The sequence below is a fragment of the Chamaea fasciata genome, unplaced genomic scaffold, assembly GCF_029207755.1.
Source record: "Chamaea fasciata isolate MVZ Bird 193981 ecotype frontalis unplaced genomic scaffold, bChaFas1.0.hap1 SCAF_20, whole genome shotgun sequence".
In the NCBI taxonomy this organism is placed as follows: domain Eukaryota; kingdom Metazoa; phylum Chordata; class Aves; order Passeriformes; family Sylviidae; genus Chamaea; species Chamaea fasciata.
The window spans coordinates 2748065-2772956 of record NW_027094105.1 but is presented as its reverse complement, the minus strand read 5'-3'; the positions used below and the strand labels follow the sequence as shown (position 1 = coordinate 2772956).

The window sequence follows — 24892 nt, the reverse complement described above, 5'->3', positions numbered from 1 at the left end:
TAGTAGTTCGACCTAGAAAACGCAACTGGGACCCCAGAAAAAAAATAAAAATGGTTAAAAAAAATTGCTTGTCTACACAGCAGCTCACAGAAATATGAGCTTTTATTTGAGGATAAATGGAGCCACACCTACCCTGAAATGAGACCTGGGCCCTGTAAAAGCAGAGAGCAGTCCTTGTCCCCAAAGTTTTACAATCTAAATAAAAACAAACAGTGAATTAGGGAAGGGAACAGAGTCAGTCACTTGTCTAAGGTCTGACAGGAGTGAAGTGGTTTGGCTGGGATTGGAGCACACAGTACATGGTGCTTTACAGAGCTGTGCTGGGTGAGCGCTGGACCTGCCCCAGCCCTGAACCCCCTGCCCTGGGCTGAGCCCCAGCCTGGGCAGCAGGGGAGGGGGATTGCGCCCCTGTGCCCCTGTGCTCAGCTCAGACCCCACCTGCAGAGCTGCCCCAGCCCTGGGCCAGCACAGGAGGGACCTGGAGCTGCTGGAGAGATCCAGAGGAGGCCCCAGGGGGATCAGAGGGATGGAGCAGCTCTGCTGGGAGGAAAGGCTGGGAGAGCTGGGAGTGTTCACCTGGAGAGGAGAAGCTTTGGGGTGAGCTCAGTGTGGCCTTGCAGGGCCTGGAGGAGCTGCAGGAAAGATGGAGAGAGAAGATTGACAAGGGCCTGGAGTACCAGGACACAGGGAATGGTTTCCCACTGCCAGAGGGCAGGGCTGGATGGGAGATTGGGCAGGAATTGTTCCCTGGGAGGGTGGGCAGGCCCTGGCACAGGGTGCCCAGAGAAACTGTGGCTGCCCCTGGATCCCTGGCAGTGTCCAAGGTCAGGCTGGACACTGGGGTTGGAGCAGCCTGGGACACTGGAGGTGTCCCTGCCCATGGCAGGGGTGGAACTAGGGGACCTTTAAGATGCCTTCCAACCCAAACCATGCTAGGATTCTCTCTTCTCTCCCTAAACCATCCTGCTTTTCACTGTTTCTTGCTCACTCTTTCATACTTTCTCTTTCCCTGGTCTCTCCACTCTTTGCTCTGCTGGCAAGGATCCCATCCTTGCTGCTGGCAGCCTCACTCAGCCTCGATGACCAAACCACGTGTTCTGCTCAGAGCATGACTTGTAGCTCTCCAGAGTAGCAAGAGCTGCACCCAACTATTGCAATAGAAAGATTTTTTTTTTTTTGCAGTGTCATTGAAGCGAGAAGAGTTGGCTGTATTTTTATGAGGCAAAGGGATGTTACAGACAGTCTGGGACATGAGAAAATAGTTTTCTTTCTTTTATCTTATTTTTTAAAAACCCAAATCTGGCATGCTTTTCATGGGAAGGTGGGTTGAAACCAAACCTGTGTCACTAAAGAAAATGTTGAAGTTTCCAGACTCTTTCTCTACCCAGGGAAAAAGGAGAAGTTCCTGCACATCACTGTGTGTGCACATACACATCAAAGAAAGTTTCTGTTTTAATGAGAACTTTCCTGGGGGCAAAAAAATCCCATTTCAACAGTCTGGGCATGTCTAAATGGCAACATCTCCATGCCAAGCACTTCCTAAATGAATGGATTTCCCTGGGGAGGGTGGGCTGCTGCAGAGTGACAGGGAGCAAGTGTGGTAGTGAAACCATTTCAGCAAGCAAGGAACTTTCCTGGGATACAGGAACCTTCCTGGGATACAGGAACCCCTTCCAGCAGGACATCAGCTGCCAGCAGAGCTTGTTCCTCCTGGTTGTGCTACTGATCAGCTCCAGAGGATGCCCACAGGCTGCAGCCCCTCTTTGTCAGGGACAGCAGCTGTCAGTCAGGTAAGGCTGACATCCTTGTTCCCCCAAGCACTGTAAAATCACACTTTTCCAGGCAGCAATAACAGACTCCTGTGACAGCACAATGTTTTGTTAAGATTTGTGATTCAGATGATTTTGGAGAAGGTGAGCCCTGGAGCAGACAAACATCTGATTTTGGGCAGTTTGGTGCAAAAGGTGCGCATTGAGCAACGGGCAGCCTCTTGTGAATTCTGCTAAAACGGCAGGGATGAAGCAACACTTCAGAGAACCGGACCCCTTCTTTGGGGTCACTCTCTTCCTGCCGTCTCACCTTCCCCAAAAACCTCTTCCCCTTTCTCTGGGAAAGAAGAAACTGCCGGGTTCCCCCTGCTTCTCACTTTCACTCCCATGGGTTTCACGTTCCCTCTGCCAGGCGGAAAAGCCTGCGGAGCTTCTCCAGCCCAGCAGCAGGACTGATCCTGGTCCCACCCACCGGGACTTTCCCGGCTTCCTTGTGCAGCGCTCGGGGGGAGGCAGGAGAGCGCTCGGGAGGCAGGAGCCGGCGCCGGCAGCGCGGGGACCTCCCGCCGCTCCTGCCGCCTTTGGTTTCTATTGTAGGCGGTGCATTCCTCGGGAGGGAGGGAGGGTGTGCGTGCGCGCCGGTGCCTTCCCACACTCGGGACAGCTCTTATTTAAATGGGGGTCTCTATGCAGGGCAAGCGCCACACAAGAGCTTTGTCTGTGCCCGGCTCCCTCGCAGGACGAGCCCGGCGCTGCTGCCATGGAGAACGTGGTGATGGAGACATGCCCGGAGGCTGCCGGCGCCGGGATGCAGCTCCGCAGGGATCTGCGGAGGATCCGCTGCGCGCTGCTGCTGTGCCTGCTGGCCGTGCTGCTGCTGATGCTGCCCACCGCGTACCTGCTGCTCGGGAACCTGCGGGCGCCCAGCTCCTGCGGCGGCCAGGTAAGGCACGGGCGCACCTGAGCGCCGTCCCGCGCCTCCCCGCGGAGCCTTCCTGGAGTTCTTTCCGTGCTCTCGGTGGATTTCTCCTGTGCGAGGCTCGCCGCTGCGTTCCTTCTTGCTTGCCCCGAGGATAAATCTGATTATCGCTCGTTCTTTTTTAACTAACGGTTCCTTTACTTTCGCCGAGGTCGCAAGCGGAGTACACAGGACTTTAAAACTTTTTACTGCTGTGCTGCGGGGGATGCTTATAAAGAAAAGCACTGATTGGTGGAAATCAGTGTCTCTGCACTGATTTCTGGCAGGTTTTTGGTGCTATGGCTCATTTTCCTCCCTTCTTTTGGGTTAGATCTGCGGTTTCCCCTGACAGTGCCTGCTTTCAGGAAGATCTGCTGATGTCAGTGGCTCAGTCACCCATCACTAGGCTGACAGCTACAGCTCTGGTGGATTATTAATTATTATCAATTGCTAATAATTATTAATAATTATTATTAATTATTATTAATTATTATTAATTATTATTATTAATTATTAAAAATTCGAACTTCTGCAGAGATCTGATTTGAGACAGTTAAGGGAGTCTGACCCTAAACTGCTCATGCTGTTTCTTAACTCCCCATTAAAACTTTCTCTCAGTCCGGGGCTCTTCTCAGCTCTTCTCCTTTGTCAGACAGCCACACTCCCTTTGCTCCCAGCCGTGCAAACTTGTGCCCTGCTGCTCCCAACCCTTTTCCACGCTGCTCCGTTCCTCCTGCAAGTGCCCGTTTCCACGGGAGGCTGTGAGCTCAGCAGGGATGCCCCAGGCTGTAGGTCTGCTGAATTAAGCTTTGAATTTTAGCGTCGGGTCTGAAATTCCCCCGTTAACCAGCGAGCTGGTTACGAGAAAGGGGGTTGGTTTTCAGTGGCCTGGAAGGCAGGTTTGTCACCTGGCTCACGTGTAGCCCGGGGATGTTTGGGGAGGGTCAGAGCCGCGGCTGTGGCTCCGCTGGTGGCTCCCAGGGCTGCGCTGTCCCCGGTGTGACCCCGAGGCTGCGCTGCCCCAGGGATGCCGAGCTCAGGCTGCAGCATCCTCTGTCTCACCTGGCTCTGACCTGGTGCAGCCCTCGGGCTGGTAAATCTGGCAGCTCCTTGAGTGTGTGAGGTGTGATGCTGCCCTGAGCCTGTCACTGCCGTGATTCCAGCTGTGGGAGCCCAGGCTGCCCTACCTGAGAGCACAGCTTTCTTCAGGGGCTGGGCACGTTCTCAGAGGATTTGGGGGACCTTCAGTTCCAGAAGTGTGGAATTACGGCAGAGCAGAGGCTGAGCACGGAGGGGCATCAAAAGCTGTGATTGGGGGTAAAAGACACGAGGTGGTTTTTTGGGCAGTCTGTGCTGCTGCTCTGGGTTCTTGTGCGTCCCACGAGAGCAGAACGGTTCAGCCTCGAAACAATCTTGGAGCGGAAGAATAATAAAATTTAACTTGTTTAATTTAACTTGTCTAATCAATCCAATGCATCCCTGACTCGGAATCCTATTGGCAGGGTTAGCAGAGAAAAGTATTTTTTATGAATGGGTTTGGCTTCTTAAGAGGAAAAGCGCAGTGCAAAGGGTCGGAATTGCAAGGCTGGTGTGCGTTCCCATGCACCTGCTCCCAATTAGCAACACGTAATGTTTCCACAATGATCTTACGAGGTGATCAGAGGAGTTACAACCTCTGTGAGTCCCGGGGAGGAAGAGGAAAGTCATCGGGGCTGGCTGGGTGCCCGGGGTGCCGTGGGAGGAGCTGCACCTCAGCTGGGCCCTGCCTGTTCCCGATTTTTCATTCACTCTGCTGCTCTCTGTGTTCGTCGGTGTCATCCAGCAGGACGGCACAGAGGGGTGGATGTGTCTGCCTGTGTGGGCGCCTGGGAATGCCCCAAGGAGCCATATCTCCCAGGAGCCTGCAGGTTCAGGGTGGTGGGAATATTTCCGGGCATAAAAGCTCTCAGGAAAAATGTCTTTTTGCATTTCTGCATTCGAAGTTTGCTAAATGGCTCCGTCCTCATGTGCCCCACTGACAGCTCGGAGCAGGAGCTTTGGGACAAGCCACGTGTGGCAGAGCTCTCTGGGGCTCTGGTTTTGGGGTGTGGGTGCCCTGGGCACTCTGGGATGAGCGGGCAGCCCCGAGTTTGCCTCAGATGAGTATTGGCCTCCTGACCCTTTGCAGCCCACGGGAGGAGTCCTCAGGTCGCCTCACAGAGCTCTGCCCACACATAATTGTCACCTTCTAGTGCTCTGGGGACAGCCCCGGGGGGAGGGAGGGACTCAGCAGGTGAGGAGCAGATGGAGTAAATTCCTGAGTAGCTTCCTGGAGCAAGGAGAAGGGAAGCCCAGGAAGGTTTGTGCAACAGGGGTGTGTCCCTGGGCACACTGCGCACGGGGTGAGGCACTTTGGTCATCCCTTCCTGCATGTGGTGTCACCTGGTGCCTCTGAAGGGATGCAAAGTCACCTCTTTGGCTGGAATTGTCCTTTTCAGGAAAAAGCAGGGCAAGTTATGTCACTGCAGCAACATGTGTGGGCCAGCAGTGCTCTCCCTGTGTCATGGTACGATGCATCTTGAGTGAATAATTCCAGTCTGGTGATGGTTTTCCCTGGACACCTTCCAGGCTCCCTCCACTGCTCCTTTGGGAAAGAGAAATCACTTTCTTTTACGCTTCAGTCCAGAGTGAGGAGAGGAAATTGGGTTTTTCAAAGCAGGGCACGTGGCTTGTGTTACTAGCAGGAAATCTCTATTAGTGGTGCCCTGCCAGAGGAAGGGTCATCCTTCCTCAAAGGGAAGCCAAGTTTCAGTGTGAGCTCCCAAAGCTACCGATGGAATGGCACAGGAGAGCAGCTCTGGCTCCCTCAGCATCCCACTGTGCACAGAATCAAGTGGCCTGGAGAAGCTGTTTGGGTTTATTTTATATGGCATCCTTGGCACGTCAGGGCCACAAGCAGCATAAAGAGGAATTCCAAACCCTGTCCCAAGGGTTGGACATGCACCTGTGTGCCAAGTCTGTGCCATGTCAGCTGGAGAAGGGATCTGCTGCAGAGCAGGAGGAACTTGAAAATCCCAGAGGCTCCACCTGGATCCTGCCAGAAAGCTGGCAGCAAATCCCAGGAGAGATCTACCCTCGTGGCCTGCCCATAAAGGAAGGAGAGCCTCAAAAGGCTTCCTGATCTTTGGGGGAGGAGCAGCAAACACACCTGGATGGGCCCAGGTGTTGGGATTCCCCTTCCAAAGCCAGCAGCAGTTAAATCCCTGCCTGGCTGCGGGATGCAAATGTTCCTTGTAGGTACAGGCTTCCACTGGGCAGCAAAATGTTCTGATTGAAGCCAGTTTTTACTGGCAACAGACCAGTTCCTAACAAAAATTCCCAGCCCAGACCATGCAGCATCTCTGGAGTCAGAAAAAATGGGGTTTATGTACTGCAGATGACCTGCAGAGATCCTCCCCGTGAAATAGTGCTGAAAATGGAGTGGGTGGAGGAGCTGGGGGTGTTTTGCTTCTCAGTCCCTCTGCCTGCAGTGCCAGATGCTCTTCCCATGACACTGGATATCAGCCCTTTTTTGGGAGGTTTAGCCATATCTGGATATAAATGCTCTGGGGCTTTTGGGCATTTGTGGCACCAGAAGCATCCAGAAATGTTCTGCACACAGCAATCCCCAGGGTAGTGAGAGCTCCCTGCCCAAATAGCTGCCAGTCAGCTCAAGGTGGGATTTTCAGCATCACTCAATGGTTGGGCCCTGCACAGTAACCAAAGGGAAAATCGAAGCTGTGAACTTTTCAGAATCACTGCTGAGCAAAGAAGGGAAAAGAGAGAAAAGCACTGATTGTGTGATTGCTCTTTCCATTATCTGGTGCTGCTCAGTTCTCCCTCCCCACCAATGCACAACATCTGTGCCTATTCAGGACAAGTATTACTGACACCTGGTCATTATGCAGCATTGTCTACTGCTAAAACATTTCCTCTGGGAGATTTGTATTTATTTTTACACCCTTACCAGACAGCACAATTAGGAAAAAAAAACCAGCCATACCTTTGCCAAGCAACAGAATAATTTCCCACCTTGCTCTAACCCCCTGCTCTATCTGCTCTGTCCTTCAGAATATCTGGATGCAGCTCCTTCACATGGAGGTTCCAGCTGGGTTTCTTAGGAAACAAGTAAATTTAGGTTTAAACAAAACCTTTTTGTTATCTTTTGTAAAGAAGCAGAATACTTCTTGCTCTCCTTCCCATTTTCCTGCCACCTCTGTTTGGATTGCAACATCCAAGTTTATACAAGTTGGGCTTCAAGTATGTAAACAGTTCCACAGAAGTTACATTTCTAAATGTAGGTTTGGGATTGATTTTTTGGCTGGCTGCAGAATCCTCAGAGAATGGGATCACTAATGAGAATTGGTCACTTGGGAAATACGTAGGAAATGTCACACAAGGGATGTGTAAATATACTCCGAGGTGAATACACCTGGCTGAAAGCAGGAAATGGGTGAGGGAAATCCTTAATTCTCACCTTGTGCTTCCCACCAGGGCAGGGACAGACTCTCCTGGCTGTGACTGAGTCACATCATCAGAGCACTCATGGTTAGTCACCACAGAAAGCAGGACTTTGAAAGTCCTTACACATAATGAAAGGTCTCAGAATGATCTCAGAAATCTCGTGGAGAGCTCAGCACCAGTTTTCCCTCAGCCCCACACTGGACTTTCACATCATTCTCTGCCGGGAGGCTGCTGGGGCTGGGCCACACATTTCTCTACGGGTAGGCAAAGGAATAATAAAAAGACAAACCCAGAAGGAGAATTTTCTCTACTGTTTTCCTTCTCCATTTTTTCCCCAACACATGAAACAGCTATGTTAGAAATGACTGTTGTCTGCAGGAGCACACGGATGTTTACTTCCAGTAAAACGTTAAACTATCTTTGGGTTTACTGGAGCAGCCAACAGTCCCCAACCCCAGGCAGGCTGACTGTCCTTCCACAAACATTCCCCTTCCCCAGCCAATACAAATTATCTATTTTCTCCTTCTCCTGCAGTGTTCGAAGCTGTGTGAGACACAGCCAGCAGGAGACAGCTTCAGCATCTACATATTAATATTGTTCCAGCCTTTTATTGTGGCAAAGTGCCTCAAATCCTTCACTCTGAGCTGACCAAGGGCGGTTTATTGTGTTTATTCACTTTATTCTGTTTATTCAGTGTGGTTTTGGTGGCTGCCCATAAAACACTCTCTGCCAACCCCGTGTGACCCTGATGGACGTTCTGGGATGGGGGTTCCTGACATCCCTGAGGGTCAGTCCTGAGGGAAAGTCCTGAGGGTAAATCCTGAGGGTAAATCCTGAGGGTCAGCCTTGAGGGTCAGTCCTGAGGGTCAGCACAATCCAGGCTGCTCCAAGGGCTGCTCCTCACAACTCCATGAGGCCAGATGCAGAGGCAGCATCCCACATCTTCCCACTGCATCCCACAGCACCCCACAACATCCTGCTATATCCCACTGCATCCTGCTACATCCCACAGCATCCTACATCAACCCATATCATCCCACTGCATCCCACTGCATCCCACAGCCTCCTCCCTCTGGAGCTGCCCGGGTTGGGCCGGGTGACTCGGGAGGCTCAGCAGGTGACTCAGGGCACAGGGACAGCACTGTCCCTCTGTGACCCAGGGCCATGTCCTGCCTGAGGGGAACAGGAGTGTTCGGCTCCAGAAGGGAATTGCAGAGGAGAGGAAGGCTGAGCCTTCCCCAGGGCGGGCTCAGAGCAGCAGAGCTCACCCCACAGCTGCTCTCTCAGCTCCTGTCTCCCCAGGAAATCACCCAAAATTCCAGACAGACCTAAGGAACAGGTCTAGTCTGGAAAAAGACAGGTGCAGGACAAGAGGCAGGTGGAGCTGATCCACCTCAGTCTCTTTGTTGGTGTTGTGGGGGAACCTTTGCTCCTGTAAAGGCTCAGAGCTGCCCTGCCTTGAGGAGGATCTCTCCCTTTGCCCTGCGTGCTCTGCCGTGGACTGAGGGGCAGGAGAGGCTCCAAGCAGCAGAGGGGCTCCAGCAGAGCTGGAACAGAGGCACCATCCTGGGGATGGCTGATTTACACTGCCCACTCTGCTGCTGCTCTCCCAGTTATGCCAAGGGCTTGTCCAGCCCCACAATTTAACAAACCTCCCCTGGGGTCCTGGAACCCTTCCAGAGATGGAGGCAGTTCTAAACCAACAGCAGAAACGTCATGCAGTGAAGCGAAGGCTTACCAGGGCTCACCTTTTTGCCAAAATGCTTCTCCTGAATTCACTGACGTTACTGCAGCTATTCCATGTTGTGGGATAATTAATATAAGACCCTCTGAGCTGACTGCCTGTCACTGTCCCCTGCAGGTCACCGAGGAGAGGGCCTCTCACTTCCTGAAGCAACGAGCAGTAGCTGCAGGTGAGTTTCCCTCCCTTTCCCCTCCAGGGGCTGCAGGGTGGCAATGCCAGCACTCACCTCCCCTCTGCCCTCTGCCCTCACCACCCCAATCCCTGCCTAGACAAACCAGCCAGGCCAGACCTGCGGTGGAAGATACAGGGAGATAATTGGGGCCAGAGTGAAATGGGAGCATTTCTGACCCCCGGGCTGTGAAAGCTGTGCAGGCACAGGCTGCCCCCACAGCTCTGCAGGGTCAGTGGGACACCCTGAACAAGCACAAGCAGGGATTTGGGAGCCTGTGCTCCTCACGCTTTGCCCTCCAGCAGGTCAGGACACAGCCACAATGTGCTCTGTTGGTCCTGCAGCAGGTCTGACAAACTCCCTCATTTGCATTTTATTACCTCGGGGGTGTCAATAAGAGATGACAGCAAATAATTCCTGACTCAGACCTCAGTAGAATGGGAGAGGGCCTGAACTAATGGGCATTAATCACCACATTTTGTTCACTTAGGAAAGGTTCTTCCCCCAGAGGGTGCTGGGCACTGCCCAGGCTCCCCAGGGAATGGGCACGGCCCCGAGGCTGCCAGAGCTCCAGGAGCCTTTGGACAGCGCTGCCAGGGATGCCCAGGGTGGGGTTGTTTGGGGGTCTGGGCAGGGACAGGGGCTGGTTTGATGATCCTGTGGGTCTCTTCCAGCTCAGGATATTCTGTAATTTTATTTCTGAACAGCAGCAAACATCCTCACACCATTTTTCTCCCTTTTCCCTCAGTTACGGACACGCTTTCCAGTGCAGAGAAGCCACGAGCTCACCTGACAGGTAATTCTTGTTCAGAACTAAAACCTTCCTACAGCAGATGTTGTGGTTCAGTAACCTTGGTCCGAGTGGATCTGATAGGAGCAGGTGTTGCAGGGAACATGGGGGACATAATAATCAGCTTTGCCTTGTTGAGCACGCCAGACTGAGCGCAGTGTGTGTGTAGCAAAGGGCCCAGGGAGGAGACAGCTGACACAAATGTCATCACCTTTCCAAGCTGCTTCTTTCACTGCCTGACCAGCTTTTGTAACTGAACTGGAATAGGTGCCTGATGTCTCAGTGACCTGCTGAATCCTCCAGAAAAGGAAGGGGAAGGAGCTCAAGAGAGCCCTTGTGGAGCAGTGCATTAGCAAGAATTAAGAAGTTTTGGAGCAAAATCAGGTCAAATCAGGCCAGTTTTATTTTATTTTTCTGCAAGGCCTGACTCAGACCACACACACCATGTTCCCATAAATCCTCCCCCATTTCCAGTGAGATAATCTCTGACACATTTCAGAGCAAGCAGGGAAAGGGTGACACCAAGCTGAGCCCTCCGAGCCTTTGTGTCGTGGTAGGGAGGTGCCTTCACAACGTCCTATCACAGGGTGGGCTGCCAGGCCTTTCCAAAGAGTTATCCTGCCTTTCCAGAGTTATCCTGCCTTTCCAGAGTTATCCTGCCTTTCCAAGAGGTTTCCATGCCTTTTCAAGAGGTTTCCGTGCCTTTCCAAGAGGTTTCTATGCCTTTCCAAGAGTTTTCCTGCCTTTCAAAGAGGTCTCCATGACTCTCCAAGAGGCTTCCATGCCTCTCCAAAGAGTTTCTATGCATTTCCAGAGTTATCCTGCCTTTCCAAGAGGTTTCCATGCCTTTCCAAGAGGCTTCCATGCCTTTCCAAGGGGTCTCTATGCCTTTCCAAGGGGTCTCTATGCCTTTCCAAGGGGTCTCCCTGCCTTTCCAAGAGGTTTCTATGCCTTTCCAAGGGGTCTCCATGCCTTTCCAAGAGGCTTCCATGCCTTTCCAAGGGGTCTCTATGCCTTTCCAAGGGGTCTCTGTGCCTTTCCAAGAGGTTTCCATGCCTTTCCAAGGGGTCTCCGTGCCTTTCCAAGAGGTTTCCATGCCTTTCCAAGGGGCTGCCAGCATCTCCAAGGTCCCCACCTCACCAGCTCACCCTTGAAGCTGTCACCACACCAAGGACCTTGCCCTGAGACATCTCTCATCCTCGCCTGCTCCACCCACACGGAAAATTCAGGTATTCCCAGTGAAAAGTTCCTGGCTGGCTCCAGTGTGGATGGAGTGAGTGCTAAAGGGTTTTCCAGCTGGCCTGGTGCCATTTATTCCTCTCCAAATCCAGCTCGATGCAGAGGCTTCCCCAGCATGCCCAGTGTTGCCCCAGGGTGCGCTTTGTAACCTGGAGAATGCAGGAAGTGTTGAGATGCTTCTCACAAATCCTCCTGCAGAGCTCAATCCAAATCCGCCTCCAGGGCTCAATCAATCTTCAGCTCAGGGCTGATGCATTTCCCAGCAGAGTTTTCTTTCCTTAATCCACCAGCTCCTTCCTGATGCCCATCCTTGGTGCCTTTCCCGTTGGCAGAAGGGTTTCTGGAGTTCCAAAACTGACCTGTCCTCGTCCACAACCTCGTCCACATCTTGGCTAAAGTGCAGGTTTTAAAGAGCAAGAGGACCATGTCTGCCACTGTAAGATTTTGTTTTTTGAGTCCCCCATGGCAGAGAGACCCAGAGGCTCCAGTGACTCAGAGGAGCAGCCAAAGCTCTGCTCTGCTGCTGGGAACTTCCCTGGGTTGCACAAAAGCCCAGCTGCCACAGGGAAACACCCAACAGTTTTCTCCAAATTTCCTCAGCCCCCAGATTTACAAAAACCCCTTTGCCATCATTCCCATGGACTGTGCCCATCCTCTTTGGCATTCCACTGAGGGCCAGTCACTGCTGGCCTTAGAAAGGAGCAAGAAAAGGGGAAAATTGAGGGAATTTTCCCTCTCCTTTCTGTGCTGTGCAACGTAGTCATCAAGGAACCCAAAATCTATGGATTACTTCTGACTCTTTTTTAGCCTGAACTTATTCCTGGTGCTTCTCCCTGTGGCAATGAGTTTCCCAGCCTAACAGCACTTTGCTGGCAGAAAATATTTCCTCTTATTTTCAACTCTGTGAATAATGATTTCTTGGGTTCTACCCTGGTTTCCTCTTCTCAGAAACCATGACTTGTGCATAGAAAGTGTAGAAGGAATAATTATTCTGCTGACCATTGTTACATTCCCCCACCTCAGGTGCCCTTTTCAACGTGAAGGTGGCAGACTACAAATCCCAAATTGCAGGAAATCTCTTCCACACCTTTTTTCTCTTTTTCTAGTTTTAGGCACATCTATTGTGCAGGTGAGAGCAGATGAGTGAGAGGAATGAGAATTAGATAGGGTTCTTTGGGAATGCACTGATTAATTGGCAGTAACAGAATAGCTCCATGTTTTGGTGTCTGTTCCTTTATGATAAATCTTCCAGCTGCTTTTGGCCTTTTAAACTCACACTGAGAATTTTTATTCATCCAAACTGGAATGGAGACCTCCCCTCCCTGATGACTTTACCTACTGAGATGTGCCAATACCCAGCTCAGACCTCCCTCCAAGCCCATTTTCTCATGTGCATTAATGTTTCTTTGGGGCTTCTCCTTGCCTTGCCGTCAGCCTCTCCCCACTTATTTGGTTGGATTTGGGGTCAGGATTCAGGGCAGTGCTTGTTCCTCCTTGTCACCAGCCTGTGGCACAGTGGGTGACCAATGCTGCAGGACCTGGCTCGTGCTCCTCGTGCTGCAGTGGTACCAAACCCACCTCGGAATCTGGGCAGAGGACCATTTCTGCTCCCAAATTACCTTTATTAAATCTTCAGGCCATGAACTTGAGCACCAGAGACCGTGCAGACACAGGACCTTGCACCACAAGGGCTTCCCCACAGGCTCCAATCTCTTGCTGAGACTCAGAGTTGAGGATTAGGCTCTCCCATTGGTGCTAAGAGCTGCAGAAACCCCACAAATCCAGCACAGAATATATCCCAAATCTGACAGGCAACAGGGATTTTCCACCAAGGGACTGAACCAAAAGGGATTTGGGGACAGGAGAATGAAGGGATGCCAGAAATTTATAGTGTGGGAGAAAATAGAAGGAACTGTGGCAATGAATCCCTTATTAAAAGCAGATTTTAATTCCTTCAGGAATTAGCATCACAGGTGTATTTGCAGGAAGTGGAGCTCCAGAATTTAGGAAATAAATAAATAAATGACAAGGACAAAGTACAGCTGCTGCTAGAGAAGGAGCTGTGCTGTATTAAAAAGCACTTGAACATTCACTTTATTCTCCTGACTGTTACTGAAAGCATGAGGAAAAGTAATTAACTTTAAGTAATAGAGAGCATCAATAGAGGGAGATTCATCCTAAGAGGGAGGTTAACGCTGTGAAACCTGACTAATTCTAGAAGTTAGGAAGTCATGTAGTTCATTTGAGATCTTACCGTATTCTATAACTAATAAAATCTATTTTATAACTAATATAAAAATTCATTGTGGAATTGAGTGTCATTGACATTTGAAATGTGTCATTCTACAAGGAAAGAATATTTCACAGGCAGCTTCTCTTCAAGTTCCCCCCAAAATTCCAGAGATGGAATAGAGCCCAGGACATTTTCTGAAAGTATTCTGACCTTTCCTCATCATTCCCACCTCAAACAAAATTTCCGCTGCTCTCCGAGATGTGTTGCTCCAAGCTCTTGCAAACCTCAGAGTGATCCAAAGCCAGCTGAGCTTTTCCCAGGATTCAGACCAGTCCTGAGGTGGATGCAGATGAAGGGAAACCAGGAGCACTTTCACTTTCTTTTATTCCCCTCTCTGTGTCCAAGCTCCATTGTCTCTAACTTTATAATAATTCTATAATTTAGTTTTCCTTGCTGCCACAACCCCTGTCTTTTTTCCCCTTCCCTGAAATACTTTCCTCATCCACTTTGCCTCCTGGGAAAAGATCAGAAGAATTAGATAGACCATTATTTTGCGGTGCTACCCAGGGAATATAAAAGGAATTGCACTCCTAATGCCTTCCTGTCTCCTCATGGATTATTTATTGTTGGAAAAGAGGGGAACAGATGCCACAGGGACATGAGCACATTCCTTTTTCTGAGTCTCATTTCACCCAGAATGGACCTAATGGTTATTTGCCAAGGCAATTCCAAAGCCTTCCCTCACCTGCATTCCATTTCCCACCCTTCCCATGCACACACCCCCTTTCCCCAAATGCTGAACAAAAATCTGCTTTAAACATTAACGCAAGCTCATTAAAACAGGTCCCAGTTCCTGGACCTCTCAATCTTTTCTAAGCATTCATCATTCATTTTCCAGGTTCATTTTAATACCTGAGATAATCTTCGTGGTTTTTATCCTCTTCTTCCCACTGCTGCTGTTTTAGCACAACAATTTCATGGGGCAGTCAGTAAAGAGCAGAGACAGCTCTTGCTTCCCTGCACAGCAGCGTTCGAGGGCTGAGGTTTATTGTCCTGTCTGTTGGGTGTGAGAAATCAGTGGTGAAGGAGAGGTGAAGGCAATAGGGCAGCAATTCCCTAATTTTCCCCCTGCAGCCTGGGAAGCATCCTCAGCTTGGATCAGACTGATGCTGGGGTCAGGACTGGAACTCTGCTTGTAATCAGCTCACCACAAGGCTGGGGAAAAAAAAGTCTGGAGGAATGTTGAGGCTGCCTACAAACAAAGTATTTTGTTCCAGGAAAGCATTAAGGAAAGAAAAAAGGGAAAGAGAGGGATAAAAATGGTTTAAAATATAATGTGCTGCTTTGGAATTGGACCTCTTGAAGAACAGTGGGGTCTGTGGGGTTTTTGCTAAAATCCAGTGACCCTGGTAACCCAAAAGCAATTCAAGATGTCCTTGAGAGCACTCAGGAGGAGAAGCTCAGGACAAGGGCTGAGATACCCCAACCCCCTTAAGAAGAGGCTTGGCAGGAAGAGAAGTCCAAGTGTCTCAGTGCTTGGTGACACACCGTGGTGACCAGTGTGGACATTTTGCCAGCTCAGCAGTATCTTTCTAAGAAACAGAATTGCAATCTGCTGAAGGTAAAGATGGTTTAGAATTTCCTCTTCCTGTCCCCAGCCTTTAGGTACAAGCATGGTACAAGTGTCACTTAAGGACAAGGTTTTCCCTCTGGAAATGGGTGAGATGGGAAGGTAAAGCCATCTCCATCGCTTCCCAGTGCTAGGAGACTCAGCCTTGAGCAAGGACAGCTCATCCTTTGGGCTCTGACCCACAACCAGGACCCCTGGGCACAGTTTACACTGCCAAAATCTCTCCAAAGCACCCTTGGCTTTCAGTCCTGACACCTCAGATCTGGACACCCTGGAAAACACCCCTGGACAGTTGTCCTGCAGCCCATCCAGCTGTGAAATAAGAGCATTTCTGCCCCAGCATTTTGCTCACTCTGTGGTACAGGTTAACAGGTGGCCAGGGTCTTATAAGCCACATGTAAATGTATCAATCTCTGAGGGTCCAGCCCGTCCAGATTGGCTAAAAATAATCTTGGCCAGACTGGTCTTCAGAGGTGTTTTGTAAAGCAATAGGTTTAATAAATTAAAAATAACGAAATAACAAACATTACAGGAAACTAAAGAAAAGCCACACGCAGGTGTCCGAGCAAACCTCTGACACCCTGCTAGAAACACTCCAAACAGCCTCTTACTTCTTTTGTGCTCTTTCCTAAATACTGAATGTTTTAGGAGGGACAATCTGGCCTGCTGCCAATAGGGAGAGGTGCAGGATTTGAAGAACAGTGAAAAGGTTCAGTAGATGCTTCTCTCTTGGCACTGATCCAATCACTGTCAGAAGGGTACGGAAGTTTCTGGGTTCTTTACCTCATAACAAATGCAAGGGGTGAGTCTTAAACTTTTCCCTTTGTGGAAAACGCTGGGTGTGGGAAATGCATTGCTACAACCCGGTTTAAATTCCTCCCCGTTTGGAGCAGGGATTTCATGCTACACCCACTCCCCAGGCTGTGGCAGACTCACCCACCCTCCTGTCCCTCTCTCTCCCCCTGCAGTGAAGAAGCAGGACCTGGCCAGCACCGTGGGGAGCCACCTGCCCATCCTGCAGTGGGAGGACAAGCGAGGCCTGGCCTTCACCAAGAACAACCTGAGCTACTCCAGCAACGCCCTGGTGATTCCCGTGTCCGGGGACTACTACGTGTACGCTCAGGTCACCTTCCGAGGGCCCGTGGAGAGCAGCCACAAGCCCAACTCTGTCACTGAGATCATCACCAAGGTCACTGACAGCTACCCCGAGCCCACCCAGCTGCTGACGGGCACCAAGACCCTCAGTGAGAACAGCAATGGTTGGTTCCAGCCCATCTACCTGGGCGCTGTTGTCTCCTTGGAGGTGGGAGACAAGCTGATGGTCAACGTGAGTGACATCAAGCTGGTGGATTACACCAAGGAGCACAAAACGTTCTTTGGGGCCTTTCTGCTGTAGGGCTCTGGCCTGGTTGGGGGATCCCTCCAGGGTCATCGGGGGGACCTCGCTGGAATTTGGCTTTGTGGGCGTGTGTTGGGGTGAGATCTCTGCTGTTTTCCTTCTTCTTCTTCTTCACCTTCGTCTTCATCTTCTTCTTCTGTGCCATCACTCCCCTGCAGCTCACTGGAGCCTTAGTTTAATGGGTAGGGAAAGGTGAAGCTGCAGGTTGGAGTGAAATAACCCCCCCAAAAAAAACAATAAAAATCAACCATAAAAACCAACTCAAAAAAAAACCCCAAACAAAACAAACAAAAAAAAACCCACCAAAAAAAAATTCAAAAAACCCCAATAAAAATCAACCAAAAAAACTAACTCAAAAAAACAAACAAAACAAAAAAAATCAAAAAAAAACAACAATAAAACCACAAAACAACAAAACAGACAAACAAAAAAACCACAAAACAGAACAACCAAAAAAAAAAAAAAAAAAACCACAACCAAAAAAAACCCACCCAAAACAAACAAACAAAGAAAAGCCAAAACAGAAAAATGAAAGTCGTGTTGGAGGGGGGAAAAAAATGTATTTTTGAAAGCAAAAGTTGAAAGTTCTTCAAAAGTTTGTAAGCTAAGGGGGAATAGTTCATATCTGTGGGTAGGAATTTTCATTGAATATTCAGCTGGGATATGTCACTAATTCCACCCTCAATGTACAATTTCCTCAGCACCAAAAAAAAAAAAAAAAAAAAAAAAAAAAGGGGTTTTGAGCTTTTTCCAGCACTTCCAGTACAGTTTTGCATGACCCTTCTTCAGATTCTCATTTCTGGAAGGCAATTACTTCTCATAATTTCTTTAAGAATAGATTTACTCAGTACTTTGCACTAACATATAGCTCAGGTCAATTATTAACTGCCTTAATTAATCCCTTCCAACTTCCCTGTAAAGTAGATTAAAATTGTATCTTGTGCTTTGCAGAAGCTACTCAAGATTTTTGGTTTTTCCCAAAAAAATTGTTTACAGTTCTCTAAGTCCATACACAGCCTCAAAATGTTCTGGAAAAGATCTAGGAAACACACAAAACACTTTCTGTTTCAGCATGAAAGTGGAATGTCCCCTCCAGGTCCTAACTTTAGGATAACAGAAAAAAAAAAAAAAAAAAAAAAAAAAGAACCAAGGTAGAGAGAGACACACAGAGCAAAATTTTGCACACTTCTAAATCAGTCACCGAAATTTTGGGAAGAAACCTCAGCAATGTTTTGCTTTCCATTCTATTTAATGCAAAGCAGCTGCAACCAAAAAACTCACTGCTTGGGCTCCAACCACTGCTGAGGGTGGCCCCTGACCCCGAGGGACTCCCCAGCCTTGCCCTGGCTGAAGTTTGGCCACCAATTGTCTCCACGAGGTGAAAAGATCCAGAGACACCACCCTGGTGGAGCTCAGGGGTGTTTAACTCCCCACCTTGCACTTCCTCATTTCCATAGACCTTTCTGTCTCTCAGGGAGATCCCTGCTTTTTCCCTCCTCCTGCAGCAAACACATCTCCAGCAGAGGCTCAGGATCCTCGTGGGTTTAGCCTTCACACCCTGAACAGCCCCGAGGTCTCACAGCCAGGCTCCCCTCTCTTGGATTCCCTCCATTTTCCCACTTCTTGCCCAGAAATAACAGCAAGGCTTTGTTGCCTAAGCTGATGTTTCCACTCAAAGCTCTGGTGGAGCCCCAAGTCAGTGCTGGGGAGAGGCTGAGGTGGGGAATCACAGCCCTGGGGGTGAGCGGTTGGGTCTGGAGAGCTGAGCTGGGCAGAGGCTTTGTGCTGGAGACAACCCCAGGTGTGGTCCTGGAGCTCTGTCCACGGCAAGCCCCTTCCCACCCGGGGATCCTTCATTGCTCTGGGAAGATCAGTTTGAGCTGACAAGGAGGAGTCAGAGGAGCAGCTGGAGCAGGGAGAGAGGCCAAGGAGATGGGGAAGGGAGGAGAGGAGCAGAGCAGGAGGGGGGAAGGTCCAGGCAACACCAGGATCCTCATGTCTTCGTGTCTTGGGGTAAGGACCTTCCTGCAGACGTGAAAACTGGCAGGTCTTTGGCGGTGAATCATCTCAAAACAGCAGCTTTTTGCCCATCCTTCCCTTATCCTGCAGTTCCTGGATCCCACAGTCTCAGTCCTTCCCTGTTTACACATCACAACAGGCAGGACTTTGCCACCCTGCCCTGCCCTCTTTTCCTCTGTGGGTGTCTTCTTGCTTCCAGATTTTCCTTGAGTCTCATCACTGAGTGTTGGCCCTCGGCAGAACTCTGCCTCTTTGAGGACCTTGACGAACTCCCTGCATCAAAACCTCTTCCCAGTTTGGCTTCCCATCCTTTCTCTGACTCATCCTTGGCCCTCCCCACATCCACATCTCAGCTGTCCTCTTGATCCCTCCCTCATTCCTGCCTTCCTGGCCCTGCCCATTAAGTGCAAGGACATTTCTTTTATCCAAATGCCATTTTTTTACACTCGATTTCTCCAGCGCACAAAGAAAACTGACATCTCAAAGTGGGTTTGGATTGGAGAAAGTAAATTGAATTACCCTGCAGGCAGACGGAAACACCCTGAGCCAAGGGATCCTCTTATGTCTTTGTGATCCAGATCACTTCCATCTCTGAGTCCTAATTCCTACTTTATCTCCACCTGCTCAGCCTAGTTTTTTAAGCTGGGTTTGGAGCAGTTATTCCCCAGTTATCCATTTAGTGCTTAGCACACACGACCTCAGCCTTGTTCTGGTGATCCAGCTCCTTTTCAGGGTTCTTATTCCTGCTCAGAGACCACTCCCCACCAGGGTAAAATCTGGTGAAATCCCCCATTCTTGGGCACTTCTGGACAAAATTATTCCCTGTGAAACCGTGAGACTTTCCATATCTCAGATTTTGTGAAGTGTTCTCTCAACACCTCACCTTGAGTCTTTGATCACTTGGTTGTGTGCCCAAAACAGGACCTGAACTCGTGGAAACACAAAATCTGCAGCTTTTGGAATATGTGGAGCACTTCAGGTGTCCAGCCCATGAAATAACGTGGTCAGTCTCATAAAGGGAGGTTTGAAATCATCTTTCCAAGACAGGTGATTCCCAGCAATTAGGCAGGAAAGCTTCTGCAAAGGGCAAAATAGGGTGAATTTGGTTTATCCTTGGAGGAAATTGGAGGGGAAATTCTCTCTGTTCTGGGATAATTACAGTAACTCAGCTTCTCTTTTCTATGAATGAGCTGAACGTTCTGAGGGCACAAGGCAATGCTGACAGGCTGGGATAGCAGATTTCCAGGGAAACTGGATCCCAAGGCATCAATCCTGGTGTGCTGAACGATGGGAATTGTGAGGGCTGAGGGAGAGGAGTGGGAACCCAACATCTGACATTCAAAGAGCCTTCTGTGGGATATACACACACACATATATATAATTAATTTTTTGTGGATATTCCATAGAAGTTTCAGGAAGCCCATTGGCAATAATGAGCCTTTTCTAGCACATAATTTGTGCCCACTGCACACTAAAGATGAACTTCACCAGCAAAATGTTGCCTGGTGCATCTCCATTCCAGGTGTGATTCTCCTGATCCATAATCCATAGAAATATTTATTTTAGTCCAGTTAGAGCTTTTGCACCCCATTACCCACACCGGCTTCGAGCACATTTAGCACACATTTTATAGGACATAAAACAATATGTGTGGCATTACTTGTTTTAAAGTGGTGCAGGCATATTGATCCCCACATGTATCCTCATGGAAATTCTCTTTTTTTCCCTTTTTCTCCCCTTTTTTAGTGCTAATAATGTTACTGTAACAGTGACCAGCACATAAAATAAGTGTTCAGAGGCTGATTCTGGCCCTGGCCCTGTTTCATATTAGATATTCCTCCACAGAAGTCAAAGGCATGAAGTCAGAGTAAAGCCATTTTAATGAGACAAAAGTCAAGCTTAAAGGAAAATATCTCCAACAGACTAAACCTAAACTGTGGATTCTCAGATGGTTATTTTTTTTTAAGTTAAATAAGGACTCAAGCAGAAATTTGCAGAAATTTGTGCATGTTGAGTTGGAAAACGTAAAGCATTTCTGGAGATGTGAAAATGCCCAGGCATTAGCATTTTCAATTAAATGAGAAGCTGATGAGATCTGGTCATGGGAAACAATGACCTTTAAGTCTGCGGTCAAGCTGAAAATGTGCTTTGTTCTGGGGAGCTGTGAAACTAAAACTATTATTAGGGAAAAAAAAAAAGGAATCTGGAAAAAAAGGGTGAAATAGGAAGCATGGGCTAAATAAGGAAAAACAGAATTTTAGGTCTTGACCCTTCCGTTTCTTAGGAAAAAGAACTGAAAAGCACATTTCGGAACAAAACCACTGAAAGAAGAAGTATGAAATTATTATTATTTTTGAACAACTGCTCAAAAATATACTAGATCTTAGGAGTTGTCTTCTTCCCTAACCTCTTTCATCCCCAAAACACTAACACTAAGTTCAACCCAAATTCATCAAAGAGTTCATTACCTACCACTTCCTTTCCCCTTAAAAACTGAACATCGATAAATAAGCATTAACTTTCTCTCCATGTACATGCAGAAGTAAATTCAGTAAATTTTAACCAAGGTGTAAAGAAAACAGCTCCAATCCTGCCAACATTTATTTGTGCTGAACGTAGCCCCGAGCACGTGGCTGAAGGGGATCATGGTAAAAACCAGCTCCTCTTTGGTGGATGGGAGGAGTAAAATCTGCATGCCTCAAATTAAAAGTGGATAAAAAGTTTTAATTGTTTTTATTCTCAGCATGGTTTGGAGCAATCTTCCAAATCAAGGAATGACAGCAGGGACTGTCCAGCACAGGGGTGTTGGCAGGATCAGTGTCCAAGGGTGTCAAACATCACCCAAAAAGATGCTGCTGACATGATTTTGGATGTGGCAGGGCAGGGGATGTGATGAGCAAACCTCTCTACAAAGGGGGTCCCCAGCCAAGCCCAACAGATTGAGGAATTCACTTGAAAATTTCAACACGATATTCCAGAGTTTGGAAGGAATCTTGTTTTTTCACCCCTCTATGGCACAATGTTCACCCCTCTGACCACCCTGTCCTTTGTGTTATTTATCTTGTGAGTGGGCCATCATTTCAGGTGAGAAATGAGGAGAGAATTCGTTCTTTAGAAGAATCTGAACATGTCAAGGATCTTTGCCCAGATGTGGGTGTTACACACCAGTAATAGCATTTTGCTAATGTAAGGGATTTTCTAGAAGGGGTTGTGTTTTGTCTTGTGCCTCAGCACTGAGATGTATCTTTACCACAAGAACTGACTTAGCTTCTTTATATTTTCCCAAGTTTTGTGATAATAAAAATGCAGCTTAACGAATGTGACCACTTTTGATCCCGGTCCCCTTCCCAAAACACTAATCACAATTAAGAGTGACCAGTTAATGCAGCCAGGCAGTGCTGATGTGTAAGAATCCAGTTTGGTTGTGTGTAAAATGTATGAATAATCATTATTTGATGCAGTTGGAGGCCCCTCAGCAGAGCGAAGTCGGGTCCAGACTTTCCCCTGGGAATTTAGAGACTCCTGCACTTCATAAGGCAAAAACCATACACAAAAACACCTCAGCATTTTGGGAATTCCGTGTTCCGAATGGCTCAGCTCCTGGCTGACAGGCACAACCCAACCAGGAAATTTTGGCCAAATGAGAGTCAAAGGGAAGGCAGCAGAGCCCTGAGCACCCCTAACCCTGTTCCAGCTCCAGCTTTGCTGTCCTTACCCTCCCAGCAGAACAGCAGTAGCCCATGGATCTGTATTCCTCGCCCTGGCTGCTGTTATCTTCAATTCCTCTGCTGCCAAGAATGCAAATTCCTTTCTTTCCACCAACAGAACTGAGAGACATTCTCCCATTTGCCATATTATTTCTTACTCTCAACATTTGTTTGGTTTTCCTGGTTTGAATTTGGGATATCACATCTAAATTGCTTCACAAGAGGTTTCTGGGGAAGGGCTCTGTGCTCTGGCTCCAGGAAGGTTTGCACTGCGATACTCTGATAGAGTATCCCATTTGTTTCCCCTGCTTTCCAACCACTTACAAATCCCTGAGAAGTTTTGTTAACAGCCTCTGTAGATCAGCCAGGAGTTGATTAGACAGTGGGAATCAGGCTGCTTTCCCCCGTGACACCAAAGGGATGTTATTTGCTGTTATGTTGGTTTCTTGTTCTTTTCAATCCAATATCTACCTCACATTTAGCAAAAGCAAAACAGAATCTTATTATTATTATTTCCTATTTTAACTTGAGCAGAGCAGAATTCAATTTCACTGCCATTTTACTCCGTGCTTTGCACATTTAGGGTAATAACTTGAGATTTATTTTTTTTCTGGTCTAAAGCACTGAGCGTTGTGCTGCATTTTGGCTTCCTTAAATCATATAAAAGGTGTCTGCTCTCAATAAATCCAGGCTTCCTCTCGAGAGTGGAGGGGGAGAGAGGCACATCCCTGAAAGGCTGCATGTCCTAGGGAAGGTGGGGATAACAGAGGTGCTTCTCTCCCAGGCTGGAGAGGGAATTTTGTGGGGTTTTTCTGGGTAAAGATGATCCGAGGACATGGTGAAAGGGAGAACCCCACTGCTCTCACTCTGGGGTGGGTGGATAAATCATTGTGGGGAGGATTCCTGCAGGGTTTGATGTTAAACACACACGTGGTGGGCACGAGTCCTGAGGGGAGGGTGACCCCACTCTCATCCCAGAAAGTTACTCCAGGAGATCCATCCTCCAGAGCAGGACACTGCCCACAGGAGCTGGACGTTGCCAGCTCTCCCCTCATTGCTGTGATGCCCAACCACAGCTGCACTGATCCAGCTCAGCTTTGTCCCTTTTCCCAGCTGGGGACAAGATCCCAGGGAACACATCCAGCTTTGGGGCTTTCTCTTTTGTCCCTAATGGAGGATGCAGCACAAGCTGAGATGAACTGGAAGCGGTTTTCCCTCCCAGGAAGGCCCAACACTATAAAAATCCCAGCTGATGGGACAGAGATGTGTTCTCCATCCCCCTCAGCACCCCAGCCAGGTTCCCAAAGGAAATGAGAGCTCCACTCCCATTCCTTTGTGAGTCCTGCTGCCAGCACTGGGTACAGTTCTCTCTCTCAGAGTGTGAACTTTGCAGTGACACTTCCAGATTCCTGATTGTTAAATCCCTTGGAACAACATGAAAAGCATTGCCTGGGAGATCATAACCCAGTTTATTAAGCGACATAAGTCAGTAGTGTTGGGGTTTTTGTTGTTTTTTTTTTTTTTCTGAATTATGAACTAAAATAGCTTTCCAGCTGCTCTCATCCTTGCACAGATCTTATGTTCTGCCATTGATTGTAGAGTTTTATATTAAAACGTCAAAAAAAAAAGCACTGAAATGTTTGCTGCATATTTATTGGTACTGTACATAGAGATGTCTTAATTTTATGGAAGAGAAAGTGTAATATTCATGGTATAAAGTTTAGATCTATTATACTTGATGCTATTTCTTTGGGAAATTAAGTTTATAGACAGTTCTTTAAACTGTTCTTTATGTCTTAAAGCAAAAAAATAAAATTAATTGGATTCATATTTATTCCTGAGTGGTTTTTTATTCTAATAAGCACCCACCAAGCGCTCTCTATCACAGCTGGGAGGGGCAGACATTTCCCCATGTCAAAGTTTATCGTGTGTTATAAATGTGTAGGGTTGGGGGTTTTTATTTAAACTATTAATTCCATTCAGAAAACACACAGAAAATTATTAATCCTGGCTTTTCCAGAGCAGTGAAATTAAACCCTATTCATGCGAGGACAAAGTTCAGACATCTCCATGAGCCTTTAAGGGCTTTAGAGAATTTTGTTCCAGTCTCATCTGAGTAATTTTCCATTCCACAGGTTCCCTTTTTAGGCTCTAGACACAAGTGAATCTCACCTACATTTCTAAGGGTGCCCAAGTTTCATTTCTAAGAGTGCCCGCTCAAAAAAAAAAAAAAAAAAAAAAAGAAACAAAAACAAAACCAAACCGCCAAAGATAAATACCCTGTTTTGAATAAAAAACCCCATTTAACCGCTTTTTACTCAACAATAAGGAGATTATTTAGTAAAACCTTGCTGTGTTTTGGGATTTCTTTAGAATTTCAGAACACTGGAACAGAACAGGATTTAAGATTCGGAAAGTAGGCCTTTATGGGGATTAACCAAATTGCTAATTCTCACAATAGGCTCCCTTGGACCAAGACCATCAATTGCTATTTCTGTAAACAGAAACAAAAAAAAAAAACAAACCAAAGGGAAAAATTAATTCTGTTTTCAACAGAACAGATTTGGCTGATGGGTGTCAGCTGAGGGACCAGGGGTGGCTCCAAGCTGCAGTCCGAAATTTGGGTGTTGGCGTGGCTTCTTCCAGAGCCCAACAGTGATGAGTTGACTCTGTCAGGGACCATCTCCCTTCCCCAGTTAATTCCAGAGGTCTCAGAAGTAGGAATCACATCCTGCCCCTCATTTCTGGGCTGA

General features: G+C 48.1%; 1 protein-coding gene across 1 annotated transcript; it reads left to right on the top strand.

Annotated features, from left to right (window-relative positions):
* The first annotated feature begins 2439 nt into the window (after positions 1-2439).
* Positions 2440-23912, top strand: TNFSF15 (TNF superfamily member 15). Its single transcript, XM_066201311.1, has 4 exons — positions 2440-2712; positions 9071-9122; positions 9871-9918; positions 15983-23912. Exons 1-4 carry the CDS (start codon positions 2530-2532, stop codon positions 16408-16410), a joined length of 711 nt encoding a protein of 236 aa, XP_066057408.1. The 5' UTR covers positions 2440-2529; the 3' UTR covers positions 16411-23912.
* The last annotated feature ends 980 nt before the right edge of the window (positions 23913-24892 follow it).

Coding starts and splice junctions, on each gene's coding strand:
- TNFSF15 (XM_066201311.1), top strand. CDS start 2,530: ATGGAGAACGTGGTGATGGAGACATGCCCGGAGGCTGCCGGCGCCGGG. Junction 2,713..9,070: donor CCAGCTCCTGCGGCGGCCAG/GTAAGGCACGGG, acceptor TGTCCCCTGCAG/GTCACCGAGGAGAGGGCCTC. Junction 9,123..9,870: donor GCAACGAGCAGTAGCTGCAG/GTGAGTTTCCCT, acceptor CTTTTCCCTCAG/TTACGGACACGCTTTCCAGT.